This window comes from Scomber scombrus, chromosome 7, assembly GCF_963691925.1.
Source record: "Scomber scombrus chromosome 7, fScoSco1.1, whole genome shotgun sequence".
Taxonomy (NCBI): domain Eukaryota; kingdom Metazoa; phylum Chordata; class Actinopteri; order Scombriformes; family Scombridae; genus Scomber; species Scomber scombrus.
Genome location: NC_084976.1, coordinates 1,959,521 through 1,975,796, shown reverse-complemented (window position 1 = coordinate 1,975,796; position 16,276 = coordinate 1,959,521). Strand labels below are relative to the sequence as shown.

Sequence of the window (16,276 nt, the reverse complement as noted above, 5' to 3'; positions counted from 1 at the left end):
GAAAACACCCCAAATGTCTTTTACTCTGAAATTTGATGACTTTTCCTGAAGTGACCCAAAATGCGCAAACATTTCTAAACACATCTGTGGTTCAGAATTTGGAATAAACACTTTTTATGAGGAGATTCTTAGACTGGGTCAAAACTGACCCGGAACATACTGTGAGGGTGTAGAATATGAACAGTGTGTAAGGGTTAAGCAAAACAAAACATGTTTCACAAGGACTTACCACATTGTAAAATATTGATGGCTGGACTTGTTCTACACTTTATAAATGAAATAAAAGAAAACATATTTTTAAAAGGGGAGCATTTTATAGTGTCATTGCAAAGAAAACGTTTTGTCAGTGAACAAAATCAGAGGTTAAGCAGACTTTTCCAGTATCAGTTTTTTTATGATATAGTTCTATGCCTTTACCAATGTATCCAACAGTTTACACGATACATGCACCGACCAGCATGACCTTACACAGGATTTGTGCTTTAGGGACTAGAGGGATGGATACACTGTAGCCCGCTCTTTCACTACAAACTAAATCTCTGCCTCTGTCTTCATGAATGTATTGGTACTAATCTTTCACTTATTTCTTGGGTGGAAAAACAACCTTGATGTCTTAATGCTGGACAGTAATTACATTTCAGAAGTGTCGACATGCATTGATGTGCTAGATGTCTGACGGAACAGAGTCCAGCTTCCTGTCAGTGCCTCTAAGTATTGATGTTTCAACTTGTTCAACAGTAATGTGTTTGGGCATGCGACTGATATGATCTTGTTGTTTGCCATTTTCACCACCGTGCTTTAAATCCCATGAGCCCTTGCCTTTTGTGTCCTTATTCCTGTCAAGTATCCCAATAGAATGCTCATATCCAGCCTTTGCTGTGTGCGTTAATGGCTTGTAGCTATCCTCCAGTTGTCATCTCTATCACTCTCATTGGCAGCCAGCAGTCATCTTCAGGACTCATTTCCTGGCGTCATTTTAGGGGCATGTACACTGATGGGATGTGGAGAGACACGTATTGTCATTACAAAGGAAAGCCAGCCATAGTAATGATTTGGTTTTACACAGTCAATTTCCCCTCCTATTGAGGCACATTATTGTCACACAATTGTACGGGCATAAATGGTGAGGCGCTGTCCCCCCCTCCCCACCCCTTTTTTCTTGCTACTTCTTTTGACTCAACATTTTACCCCAATGCAAAATAGGTTTAATTTAACAGAGCTTTTAACCATGCTTACTATATATATAATATGTGTGTATGTATATATATATATATACACACATACATATATATATATATATATATATATATATATATATATATATATATATATATATATATATATATATATATATATATATATATATATATATATGAAGGGAAAAATGTTTGCCATCGGAAAGATTTTAGAGAAAATATTTGATTTCTGTGAAGTGAAAGAGTATAAACCCCATCTGGAATCTCAGCCGCAGGCAGAGTTGCAGAAATAAACAAGAGCCTGGAGGCAGTCTGCTGTGCTCCCATCTCACAGTCTGCTCTTTTATTTCTAAATTGTTTTATGTTTACTTTGCAAAGTTGATAGTGTATAAAGGCTTTGAGTGATATGGCTTCTTGAAGGTCGATATCTATATTATGCTTTTTTTTTTTTTTTGAAGCTGCACAATGCCAGTATTTGATTTGGATCACTTTCTACCAATAAAACTCTACAGAGTGAACTGTAGCAAGAAGAAGTGACTATAAAAGGATGAAAATTCTCCTCTTTTCCCCCAAACAGCATTAATTCATCAAAGTCTATTCATCAAGATGTTTCACAGTAACTTTTTTAACAATGTTCAAGTAGCATTATCAAGTTGCAGGATATTGTTGGACGTTTTAATGTTCCCATGCCTTTAATGCAGGGGGCAAGGATTGGTGTAACAGTGTGTGTCATCAGCATACATTCAATACACTTTGTGTTTCCAAATGATCTGGACAAGGAGGTAGAGCAGGTTGTCCACCAATCACCTACCTCCTCCAGTCCACATGTTGATGTGTCCTTGGGCAAGATACTTAACCATAAACTGCTCCCAATGGCTGCACCAATGGTGTGTGAATGTATATAAATGTTAGTCTCCTCCTGATGAGCAGGTTGGTACCCTGTGTGGTAGCTCCTGTCATCAGTGTATGAATGTGTGTGAATGGGTGAATGTGACATGTAGTGTAAAAGCGCTTTGAGTGGTTAAAAAGACTAGAAAGGTGCTATATAAGTACAGTCCATTTATTATTTACCATGTACTGGCTGCACAGCAGTGAATATGTGCTGGACACCTTTCTTATTTCCTCTGGTGATCACAAAGAGTTCTATAAATTCACAAAGACTAAGCTATTCTCTCTATTTTAAACATCTGAAGGACTTCTTATCCACAATGAGCATTTTCAAAAGATAGTGTCAGGAACATGTAGCTAAAATGATAAGGCTTATTTCATAAATGATTGTCTGCACACTGACAAATGATTAGAAGCACTTCACAAGAAGATAAAAAGTGAATGTGACAAAAAGGACCAATGTTAGCATATCTTACAAAAGTTAAAAGTTGAGCTTGACAGTAAAATCTTTGGAAACTGTAAACAAAACTATTTCAATGTACTGGTTTGTTCTGGAGCTTTTAGTCAATCCAGAGTTAATTTAAGCTGCATTAAGACATTGCCACCAGTCCATTGACTCTTTTTTCTAGTTTGTATGTTCACTAACTCACTTTGACTGCTTGGTCCTGTTAGTTGAAGGCACTTTCAGTCATAGTTCATCCATTTCAACTCTATTTTGGGCTGAGATGTCCCTCTGCGTGGATTTTCCAGACACTGTGAGGTAAAATCCCACCAGGCCCTGACCATCATACCACATTCACAGTCACTTAAATCAGCATCTGGCCCATTTCCACACTGAACTGAACAGTAATTAAACCTCTCACCCCTGCTCTCAAACTTTATACATGTGCTGTTTTTTATAGGTCACATGATATCTGCAGCAGTGAATTTGCACAAAAAGACTCTACTAAGCAAAGTGGCCACAGCGAGCACAGTGGTCAAACCCTTAATACATGAAGTTATCCAATAAGCAGACACTATTCATTTAATCACCAATTAGTGACATTAGTCGTGTCTCATTATCTGGAGAGACTCCGCAGGGAGAATCTGGTGTAACCCTCGTGTAGCTCGACACCCACGTCTTTTTTCTCCCTCAGCTGCATCCCAGAATACATTTCAGCTACTCCAGCCACAGTGACTGACAGGAGCGGTTGGAGACTTTGCATCTCCGTCACCTTCATTTGCCCCTTCAACTGCCAGGGAGCTGCGACAAACTCATTCCTCAACAGTCTGACACGGTTCAGACCAGAGAAAGACCAATTTTATGAATCATTTAAGCCCCTAAAGGTATTTTATTCAAGTTTATTTAGATATAACAACACTGTTTGAGAACAGTGGTGCTTTTTTTCACAATGGTCTAAAAGCTGTTTTCTGTACCTTCTCAACTAGTAAAGGTTACATTCAAATGACATCTGTTTTAAAGAGATCTTATTTCACATCCTGACATACTGCCCCCACTGCATGCACTTATTTGCATTTTGCAGATACCTGTCATTAATTTCTGAGGAAGCACAGCATTAACAGCAGAGTAGCCACGCACACACACACACACACACACACACACACACACATACACTATGTTGCTAAAGGCGTGTATGAGGCACAAACATATCTGCAGTGCAACAGCAGCAACTTCACTTTTCTGTCAGTGTCTACACTGGATGTGTTTAGCCACAGTACTGCTGGGGGCGCAGGTGTGTTTTGGCGGAACTTGGACCTGAACACTTGTATGAAAACTGCATCTAGAGACAGCCAGAGTTCATTTACTGCTCCTACCGCTCATGTGCTCAGGACTTTGATAGTGAGGCAATATCCTCTGTAAATCAGGGAATGTGAGGGCTTGAGTTTAGTTGGTGTGGGCATAAAAAACAAACACGCAAACAAAACAAAAAAACCTACAGTTTGAAGCCTGGGCTCCCAGACTGTGATAGTCACCCCCAAAATAACTTTGCATTTAGTATATGGAAAATAATTCATTTTTTGTGGGGTTTTTTCATTAAAAAAAGGTTATTATATGTAAACAAACTGACATTTAAAGGGTTAAAATCCTGAAGTATTTGGACTGATGTTGGTTAAAAAATATTAATTTGTAATGTTTTTAAGGCAGTCTTTTGACGTGGACATTTTTGTTCCTAAGGAACTCTAAGGAACACTGTTTTTAAAGTGAGGCTCAAGGGTTAATGGCAACTAATGCTTTGAAATGTAAGCTGTGGTCACTGGTTCTAGTATGTGGTGAAAAAACTAAAGGAAACAGAAACCAACAGAAATCTTTTTGTTCTAGTTAAATAAAATGGTTACAAATACCATACATTATTAATTAAGTAATATTTGATGAAATATTATCACCTTAAAGTCCATGTATATGTATTATATGTTTTAAATCCAACATCATCAACCCTTAAACTAGTAACACACAAAAATAAGACTCTTTTTTTAAATTACAAATTTGGTAATGATTAATCCAGTTTATGACCCAGCACGTGCTAACTTGCATCTTATGGATTTGTAGCATTTCACTTTGCACACATTTAACTGCACCAAGGTATGATGGAGGATTCTGTGCATGCCAGCAATGCAGTTAAAATCACACATATCGACTCTCTCAGCAGTGATTTGTTTTGCAATTAAATAAAAGCAATAGTAATTATGTGTATAAAATATCAACATGTATGCAGTACAACCAGACAGTCATATAGGACAGTATGGCAGCAGACATACACATCTTTAACTCATTTGCAGACAAAGATGATAATGGTTGATAAAACATATGGCCGGCCCATAAAATGAGATGTCAGTAGAAATTATTATGCATAGATTAAGCATTAAAGGATTTATAAATCAATGCATTAGTAATTTAACACTCTAAAAGGGACCATTGTTTACTTTTCATAATGGATGATTATTTGCATTTAAGTACTACTCATTCAGTTCTTTTACATGAGACACAGTTCAAAAGCTGAACATTTTTTTATTGAGCACAATGAAACATTTATCTATTTTTACTTAACCTTTTTGTACAAGCTGTGATTTCTCTGTCGAGCTCTGGATAGTGCACAGGTGTGAGCATGTGAAGTGTCTGGCCTTAAACTGCATGGCACTGTGCTGAAACATCATGTGGGATGGGAAGTGAAAGCTTTGTGGTGCTGGATGAGAACGGGAGCGTGAGGGCATCCAGACTGAGGCTGGCTGGTGAGAGCAGATTTTAATCAGAGAGGCTGGTAGCAACAGCAGCGTGGCCCCCGAGGGCCCGGGCATCACATCACATTATAACCCAGCCCAAACAGAGGCGCCAAAATGGCTGGGCCTGAAATAACAGATAACCCTGCCAAATCGCATCATCATCCAACCCGCTGCGGTCTTAATCTGCCTCATCCTCCTGCACTAATGAAGCTAATGGAGGGAATAAGTGACATGCTCTTTCTTCTCTCCCTCTCTCACTGTCACTGTCGTCTCTTTAATGGTGTTGCTGCTGATGTCGGATGGAGGGATCAGACTCTGTTTTTTTCCCTGCCTGTGCTATTTTAAGGAATTTATTTTAAGAAATGAACATAAAAAGACGAGTAAAATAAATATGTAAAATGAATATAAGCCGATATCTGGGGCATGTTTTATCCATAGAAACATGATCATCAAACACTTGAATGCTCTGTAGTTATATTAAGACTCTACTGGAAACTAATTGTTTGTGCTAATATTTAACTTAAATTTAATACACATAGCATAATAATGTAACCAACACTGTATCACTGTCATATATTAAAATATTACACAATCTGCATAACATATTACACAGAATAGTGTGCATATAATTATGAAGCTCTCCCTCTTTTTCTCACTGTTGCATTGATTTTCTGATACACAAGTTCATTTTTCCATCTGTAGTACATGGAATAATAAGAGGTGCTCACACTGTACACATAACCTCACTAAACATCTCTGACCTGAATATGCATATCAGTGTTTCTGAGATGCCTAAACTTAAAGGAATATTTCAACATTTTGGCAAATGATGTCTGAGAGATACAGTGCAAGTTTGGTTTTGGATTTGTTCACTGCACCCCTCTGTTGTTCAACAAGTAGACTAATATGGTAGTTCCAGTAGACAACTAGCTTCAAAACTACATATTGAATTTTTCTGTTTGTGCAGAGATTAATTTCAGTGGTTGAAGTTTTGCATTTTGAATTTTCGAATTGACACTCACTGGCCAATTCATTAGGTACACCTGTGCAATCCAACTCAATACAACAGCTCTGATTTTAAATTCTACTTTTTTAAAGTTTTTGTTAACATTGTCTAAATTGATGATAATTCTACTTTAAATATATTACTGAAGTTCTACTAAGTGGTGATGGTGTACTGAGGTGCATTACATTGAATGTTGTTCCTAATATTTTGCCCCCGTCGTGTATGTTAATGGGGTGGACAAAATATTATGAACACCATTGAATATAATGCACCGTAATACACCACCATCACCCACTATGACCTCAATAATAAACATGAAGCAGAATTATCACCTTCTTGACAATGTCAACAACAACAATACATAAATGTAGAAACTTCAAAAATGTAGAATTTATAGCAGAGTTGCTGTACTGGTCTGCAGTTGGACATTCAGGCTGAATCTACTTTTATTTATCTGGTTGAAATGGTGAAAATCACTGATACACAGGCTCTGAAAAACGGGTGCTTATTATTCATGTGTTACTCATTGTATGGTTGGTGTAGGTCAGCTGAGGGGGGGGGGGGGGGGGTTGCTGGTATGCCAACTGCATGAATTTTGTTGGCATGAATTTAGTTAACTTTTCCTGGGCTAAAGGGGGAAAGTGAATCATTGGCTTTTTGGTAGCAGTTCAGGCTGCAAAGATTGTCTTTGGATGGCATTCATAAAATCACTTACAGATTAATTGAAGTAACTGAACTAAATAGGATTTTAACATTTCTACAGTAGACATATCACTCATCCTGTGGAGGGAAAAAAATGTAAGAAGGAAAAGGGAGAATATATGTTGTATAGGTTTTGGTTTAGTTTTGCATTGACAGAAAACCATTAGTCATCTGTTTACATAGATGGAAAACTTACTTCCCTACAGTCTATTTAATGTTGCATAAAGCAGTAACATGACATTCTATCATAGGCAGAGCAGACAGTCACACTGAGCCTGATCGCATCCTGATACACAACACAATAACCAGACTATGAACAACCCACCTTCTTACTAAAGCCTCCTTCTTACCTAAAAAACATGAACACACACATACATAGCTTATTGAACGAGCCACCAAACAATCATTCCCCAGGGAAAAGTGCCCTGCTAATGTCAGTTAGCAGGCTAATTAGCTGCTCAGATGCAGTACATTAAACAGCATGTAAACATACCTGCAAGTGTCACTTTGGTCCAGTTAAATGCTGATGTGATTCTTACTCTTCAATACCACAGCTAACAACATGCTGTGTCCATGACTGACAGCTAGTTGTTTGCAGTTTGTTTACTGTACTTTATCTCTGTTCTCTATGGTGTAACACCGGCACTCTGGCAGCCTGCCATACGCTGTCAATCAAACACGGACACCAACACGCCCTTCCAGTCTGCTGAGATGAAAACGAGTGTTTCTGATATTTAACCCTTACATACTGTTCATATTCTACACCTTCGCAGTATGTTCCACTCAAAAGTGTCTATTTTGAACCGCACAGATTTGTTTAGAAAGCATCAATAGTCGATCTGACTGATTAATACATGTGTGATTAAACCTTGATTAGAGAGAAAGTTTATTTTGTAGCTTTTACACCACTCATTGGAGAATAAACATCTACTGTCACGCAAAATCATGTCCTATTTTACCTAAGACATGAAAATATAATATAGCAATAATGATGTAAATGTATTTTATGTAAAGTGAAAATAACTAGAACTTAATGGAAGTGTGGGGTTTATTGTATAACCATTAGAGCCATCAGTCTTCACTGCTACATCATAAAAACTACTATCTTATTAAAACTATTAACTATTCATTTCACTAAAACACATGTTAATAGATACGGGTCAGATACTGACCCAGAACAGCCTCAATGGACATAAATGTGTAGCATCTATACAAAAGTATAACATTTAAAATATTTTTATTTTTGTGCATTTTGGGCCACTTTAAGAAAAAGTCATCACATTTCAGAGTAAAAGACATTTGGGGTGTTTTTACAGCTGTCACATGTCAAAATGGGTTAAATTTGACCCCAACAGTATGTAAGGGGTTAACAAGCATATCTTTTATTCTTCCTTTTTCATGTATGCAATGTCTATGTACCAACTAAAAATAGGAGAAAAGTCGATTGTCATACAATACAAAAACACAGAACTTTCATTAACCTCTGAACTGCACGCTGCATGTTACAGCATTTTATTTGAGTAGGTGTTTCTTTTTAAATTACAGCAATGAGAGTTTTGTTATTGTGAAACTCTAACTTTTACACTTTAGCTGTGAAGTTTCACACAACTTCAACACTGGAACAATAGAAGTCTATGAGAAAACGACTTCTCACTTAATGTATTACCTCAGTAAACACTTTCCTGTTGAGTCTATGGTCTCAATTGCTAGTGTCAAGTCTTCAACACAGCATGATGTTCATTTTTTAAATGATGGTCCCATTCAGAGTAAGTTATGGTTAGGGTTAGGTTTAGATGATAAAGCAGTGTATGTTTTAGGGTGTGGCTACCTTGTAATTGACAAGTCTCTACCACAATGACAACATTGATTGTGTAATGTAAATATGGTGTAACCACCCATTCAATGAGTATAGGTGTAGCCATCACTATTCCACAGTGTGTTTTCAGCTCATGAAATTTAATAGTAACGTTTTGGTCACCTAAAAAAAAGGCTTATTCAGTGTTTGGTTGTATTAAAAGACCGTCTACAGAGTTGGCTGGTCAGTTTTTCCTGTAAATACATTTAGTTTGAATCATTTTAAGGCTGTTTTTCACTAGTAAATAATACCATTATCAGAGTTAACCAGGGACTGTTAATGCACCGTGATAACCAAGCAGCTAGCACAATTGCCCCCAAGGATTACACTGCAGTCCATTTTGCGGCTGCCAGCTTCAGCACACTTGGTAAATACAGGACCAGACCCAAAAAAGTCTTCACCCAGTCCTCATTAGGCACTTAGAGGCAAAATAATTGGATCCAGGCTGGTACCAGAATTTCCCTTTCCGTATCTGCCTTATGGAAACCATAAGGCAGATAGGGGAGAGTAGGCTGTCTTGTATTACACAGTCAGGCAACTTTGTTTTCAAGTATGAGGACAAAATATTTCATTGGAATAACTTTAGTTTTGCTTCATCTGGTCTTAATATAGATTTAATACATTGTTAGGCCTGTGTTTGATTTAATCTTTAATAATTATAGATATGAGGTCTGATTTAATTTCATTTGAAGTTGTGCAATTATGAACCTCTTATTAACCTGGTAAGTTTATTAGGTATAACCAGGAGCTGTCTGCAGTCGGAGCTGTTCACCACACTGATGCTGATGGTGAAATCAGGTCATTTTCATTGAAATGACGCGTCACATTTCCACACTCAGCATATTATTCCTTAAATCAGGATGCAAGCACACATACAGCCAGGTAACTGACTCATTTTTAGCTACTTGTGTCCTTCCTGACACCAGGGAATGTACCAAAATTCTCTGGATAAAATAATTTATGACATATCAGTACAGCTTGTGTGTACAATGCTGAGAATAGCAATAGCTGATGGCAGTGAGTGACCTAGTCATGACTAAGGCCTCTGAGAGATTCCAAAAGAGTACAAAACATGCTCAATTTTTAATCCCTTCAAGTAGCAGGGAGGAGGGGGCCGGGGCTCGGTCTAGTGGTAAACTTTATACTCGCCCACTCTAACACATACACACGCACACTCTTCCTATACCTACTTTCCCTGGCTTGTTCCTAAGTGTGGCCTCATCTCTCAAGGTGTTTATGTTTCAATCAAAAGAGCCAGAGCAGCGTGACGACAGCTTTCTACGTGACCAGCAGAGCTCTGACTGCAGCCGCCATCCTTCACCGCTTAAGGAATCAGCTATAAAAAATACCGCCACCACCCCCTCCCCATCCCACCCTTCCCCCTCACAACCCCCCCTTTTCTTTTTTTCTGCTATTATCAGCCTAAACCCTGGATGCCTGCTACTGGCCTCATGTTTCCTTGAGGAACTTCGAAATAAATCCATCATTTTCCCCTATTCTGAAATTTTAGGAAGGGCTAGAATTGACCTCTGTCTGTTTGTTCCTTTGTTTATGTTTTGTTTTTTGGGCAACTGTCACATGCAATATGACTGATGTAATTTTTGGAGAAAATAAAAACATGGGCATCAGTGCACTTTTATCACTGTTATTTCAGTACACTTAGATTAATATATTGGGTTCCTATTGGTTTTTATAGGAATCCGATTCAGTTACTGTATGAGGATGTAGGAGTTGTACATATTCATTGAAAATGGATTCAATTGCATTAAATTGAAAAATGTGCAACTAACTACTGATAGTGGCTAAGGTAAGGTTCAAGTTAACAAAGACCATGCTGCAAACCAGTGTCATGAAATGATAACCCCAACCCCAACCAGGAGAAAAGCTATTTCTTGCCATTTTGTTTCCATGGCGATGTTGATGAGCTAGTTGGTTAGTGGGCGGGGAATCTTTTCCAGCCGCCAAATCAGGCCTGGGCCTTTTAACAATTCATAAAACTGTTGAAATCAATCTGACTTTAGGAGATTTAATAAATCTCTCTCCCTCTCTCTGTGAGATATGAGAGAGAGGAGGCAACAATGAGGTGGAAAAATAGACGGCGTCAGGGGTAATGCTCATATTGGCTGACACAAGGGAAAAGCAGCTTTTAAAGCGTTTAGCTTTAATTTCATTCAGGAGTGACATAATTGATTTTAATGAGATGTTTATAGAGTGAAGTGCCGGTGTTGCTAAATCATTTGCGAGTCTGCCTGACGGGTACTTGTGAGGCTTCGCACCAGGGAGAAGCAGAGAGGCACACAAACCTCTGCTGCCAGAACTCCTCCAGCAAGCCTCGGTTCATCTTCACTCACTCCTGCACACTGCTGAATACATTTGACTGCTTATTTTAATTAAGAGCATATTTAATTCATGAAATACTTTCTTAACTTTGACACCGTATTGACTGAAAAGCTTCAACTGGAACGTCTTTTTGTCGATTCAGCCTTTTAATAAACCTCCAAAATACAAATAATCATGAACTGAGGCCGGGGCAGGCGAGTATCAGCTATGTGGGCGAGCATACAAGTTCTTTTACTACATGATAAATCCCACTGACTTCTCATGTTCACAGGATCAGTGCTGTGATTGACTGACAGGGTGTCACATTGTTATTATGAGGTTCCTGCAGGCCTGTGTGGTTTTTAGTGGAGAGAATGGATGGCAGTGTGAACATCACAGAGCTGCAGCTGTTGCCCTCAGCGCTGAGAGAAAGACATGCTGCCATGAAGCTGGCAGTCATGCTTAACTCTTTTGCACACAGTGGCGTTGAACTAAAGTGGCGTTAAGAAGTTCAGATAGAATAGAACTATGACAGAATTTGGCCAGTCCAAATGATCAGTGTTTAAACTTTCCTGACGAGAAACTCTTGGAGTCGTGTGAATAATTAGAACTGAAGGCAGAGGCAGTGTGTAGCACTCAAAGTCTGTTAGGGAGGACGTCAGGGTGGATGGTTGGGTCAACAAAACACACAACTTTGACTTCGGAAACCTCAGTTTACATCCCATCTCCTACCAACACTCAACTTCTTCTACTTCACAGCTTCTTTTAACCACGACCAACATGTTTCCTAACCTCAACCAAGTTGTTAAAATTGTCTAAATTGAACCAAACGTTGACAGATCAGGAAAGCTTCAGTCATGTGTTAAAGAAAGTCACCCTGCCAATAGGAGCAGCGTGAGTTGTTCTGCAAGGTTTAGTTGTACCACAAACATACAATATAATGAAACAAGCAGGTTGCCATGGAATTCATTGAACACACTCCTGCTTTCCAGAGGATGAAGCCTCTGCATTTTAGGCAATCCTTAAGCTTTCCTCCTGTAACACCCTCAGGATAGACTGTACATATGGTTCATATGATTGTCAGACGATGAACCTTCTTATTCTTAATCTTGGTGATGTGTTAATTGTAGCCTGATCCTTACACATTTTACTTGCATTTTAAACATATGTGGCAAATATCTGGACTTGTGGCAGTGTAGCAAATGTCAGTTCTATAGTAACCATGCAGTCATATCCATGCAACACTGCTCCATGACACCAGTATCTGCAAAGCACACCATTTTAACTTCCAACACACACTTACCAGCCTCTAGGTGACACCCACACTGCAATAAATTCACACTCCCTTTGCTTCAACACCTTTTTTTAACACAGATTATTAATACCTTACACTGCTGTGGGCACACACTGAAGTCAGTCTGAATGCCTAGAAGGCAAGCTTATTGACTGTGATTGATTTTGAAACATCTCTGGACATCTACCATGCATATGGATAGAGATACACACACACACACACACACACACACACACACACACACACACACATTCACTCGCATAATTCAAATAGCCACTGGAGTGTCTTCGCTGCACTATTACAGCCGAACAGTCATTTTAAGCTGTAACCTTGCGATGCTCAATCAGAGCTCAAATGGGGGAAAATGACAGGTTTGGGGAGTGATTTTTCCTGCAGGACAATGCTTTCCCGAGCACCCGAGGGCATGATTTCCATGCAACAACTGTGGAGAGCTGTTTTGATTGCTTTTCAATCAAGCGAGACAAACACTAATTAGATTTTTTTTTTGAGGAACTGCAGAATTATAGGCTTCTTTCATGGAGCGTAGATGACTGGCACTTCTCTGATAACTTCAGTAACACTCCCCTATTCTGACCGACTGTTTACTGTCAAGACTATTTCAGAGAGAGAGAGAGAGAGAGACAGTAAGTTCTCGCAGCGCAGAGTCAGACTGGAAAAAAAAGGCATCTGTGTATATAGAGTATTGAGCTTGAGAGCCTTTTGTTTGCTGCGTATTTAATTTGCTCGAACTATTCCTCGCGGCTGTAATAAATAAGAGTATTATCAACACCATGTTTTAATTGACATGGAGAAAATTGCTCTTACTTCCAGTCCCTGCTCCTGAACTCAACAGTGTCTTTATTTACTGTAGATTCCTCTTCGATGTCCACATCAATCCTTACAACAGCTTTACCCAACTGTGTTGTGAACACTGCTGTCAATTGTGCATCCAGCATTGCAGCCATGGGTTAATTATGCATAATATCCTATCATTACTGTATATAGTCCACTGTTGCATCACTGTGCACACATTTGACTGTATACATATTGTTTCATATGATCAGTGTCTCTGAAAGGCCTTTGAGAGTGTTGGCTGCAGCTAGTCATATATATACATGTATATGTGTTCTAAAGCACCATTTTATCTTGTGTCATTAGGTTTGCTGAATACTCTTGACTAGGATTCATTTATTATTTATACAACATGCTCCCATGTTGTATTTTTGACCACTGATATTTATCGATCAAGTGACATCAACTCCTTAAATGTATTGTTATTCTATTATATGTTACCAATTTTGATATTTTTCTGTTCTTTCTAATCCTCACTCTATTGGCTGACAGGTGACACACATCATTAGTATTAACCCAGGTGCTCATCAGTTAGCCTGTTATTAGCCTTATTGGATGATTGAGGCAGCTCTTTTCTATATATTAAAGTGTGAAAATGCTTCCTGTGATATGCCTGATGAAGGTCTGAGGGACGGAAAAGTTGCAACTCTATAATACTATAGCAATGAGTGGGACAGTGTGCAGGAGCCTTTTTTTCATTTATTCATACAGCATACCTTGGGAGTTTACACATGGCAAGAATATTAAAGTATATTATAGAATGTGCAATCTTGTCATTGAGGGGCTAAAAGGGGCCAAATGGACCGAGATGCAAATTGAAATCCTCATTATGGTGATTATTATACGTTAACGATACCCTTAAACTAGCCAGCATTTGACCTTAGCTTTATTAATCCCTATATTTATATATAAGTCACTCAGATACTGTATATTTCCATCGATTATTTAATATATTCTAATGTTGCTGGTTTTAATTTTATGTAAATGTGATGTATATATTCTTTTATTTTCCACATCTTTTAGAATGCACATGAAAACACCATTCAACCAGACTCAGTAATAAATACAAATGCTTATGTTGTGTTATGTTTATATATTTTTAGGTTTTGAGGTTTATATGTCACCCAAATGAATTCTATATATAGTCCCCCTTTATTTCTCACCATTATGATTGCTTTTTCCCCCCCTCTCCATTCTCAAGCTGTTAATCCGTAAACCTCAGTGATCAATACTCTTCCCATACTTCCCACTCGTGGAATCTATTTAACATAGCTTGAAACTGGCATTAACATATTTGCTGAACCCTGCAGCCGTTTAAGTGTTTTGTTCTTTTCATTTTGATTTATTCATGCATATTTTAGATTGCAATTTTGTGCTAATACTTCTATTTTCTCTCCCCCCCCCTTGCTCAATATTATCACTATTTTTGCTGAAAGCTATTTTTCCAAAAAAGTCTCAAATGATCAAATAGTCACAGTTATTGTACCCATAGCATGAAAACATGCAGATCCATACTTGAGGGCTCTGATTCCACCATTATGATATTGATATTTTTCTGTTTTTGAACAGATCCATGCTGATCTGTTGCATGCAGCTGTCCATGTTAATGACACTCTCCCTCCTCTGTCCTCTTCTTGCAGACGGACGCCGCGCTGATGTACGATGCCGTGCACGTGGTGGCCGTGGCTGTGCAGCAGTCTCAGCAGATCACTGTCAGCTCATTACAGTGCAACAGACACAAGCCCTGGCGCTTCGGGAACCGCTTCATGGCCCTCATCAAAGAGGTAGATGCGTCTCTACCTGCTCCCCATTCTGTCGTTCCTCCTCAACATACACAGCACCTTCACACAGAGAACACACGCTCTCAGGAAAACAGATGGGGACGGAATGTAAATAAGGCTAAGCCAGTCAAATATGAATAAATAGCAATGATTTATCTTTGTATTTATTTATATGGAAATCATTTTTCTAGTGTGTGTGTGCGTGTGTGTGTGTGTGTGTGTGTGTGTGTACATAGAGCACATACTCCCCCGGGGATGGCAGCCATCTTGAGCCTGTTTCAGCATTAATCATCCATGCAGGAACAAAAAACACAACATTATCTAATTTTTTGGTAATTGCCCCAGTTTACTGCATTTGTGAAGCTGGCACAGCTATTCCAGAGTGTTCTGTCCATTGAAAGGCCAGGGATTCAACCTATATTTAGGGCTCTCTAACCCTGTTTGTCTTCAGTTTGCAGAGATCATGAGAAGTCTGCTGAGAATTAAACTGAACTGTATGGTGATGGTTTGCAAACCAAAACCACGTAAAACAGAAACCACATAAATCTGGACAGATTTAAATGAAGCATCCAGCTTTTCAGCATGTACATCTTCTTTAACCCTCCTCTCACTCCTTTTCCCATTCACAGTTTATCCTCTGCTTCTAGGCTGCTTTGTCCTCTGACTTGCAGCTTGAAATTGATTATTATATCTAAATATGTATGTACTGTATGACACTGATACAACTGAGCTGAAAGTCAGTGCTTTTTTTATCTTGTTGAAGCAGGTTTTTACCTTCAGTGACCATGCTAGTCAGCTACTCTGCCCTTTCATACTGCTGTGGTCAAAAAACACTCCAAATGTCTTTTACTCTTAAATGTGATGACTTTTCCTAAGTGGCCCATATGCACAAAAATGAAAATATTTTAAAATTTGTATTTAATATACTTTTGTATAGGTGCTAAAAATGTTTGTCCATTGAAGTTGTTCTGGGTCAAATTGAGCCGTATCTATTGACATCCATATCTAGTGAGTTAAGTTACCCTGATTACTTAAAAAAAATAGCAATAAAGGGCAAAATGTACGGAAGCATATGAGATAGCTGTTGATACTAACTCTAAATGCTGTTTACACTGCTAACACTGGCCCCTTTTTATATGTTTTCTTTGTCTTGACTTTTCCTGT

The 16,276-nt window shown here is 38.5% G+C and overlaps 1 protein-coding gene across 3 annotated transcripts in view; it reads left to right on the top strand.

The window, feature by feature from the left end:
• The window catches only part of grik2 (glutamate receptor, ionotropic, kainate 2), a 292,293-nt gene that overhangs the window by 163,652 nt on the left and 112,365 nt on the right, over positions 1 to 16,276 (top strand). For all 3 annotated transcript variants that reach the window (XM_062423343.1, XM_062423345.1, XM_062423344.1), the window contains exon 7: positions 14,972 to 15,115. In XM_062423343.1, coding sequence (XP_062279327.1) covers positions 14,972 to 15,115 — 144 coding nt within the window. The remainder of the gene's footprint in view (positions 1 to 14,971; positions 15,116 to 16,276) is intronic.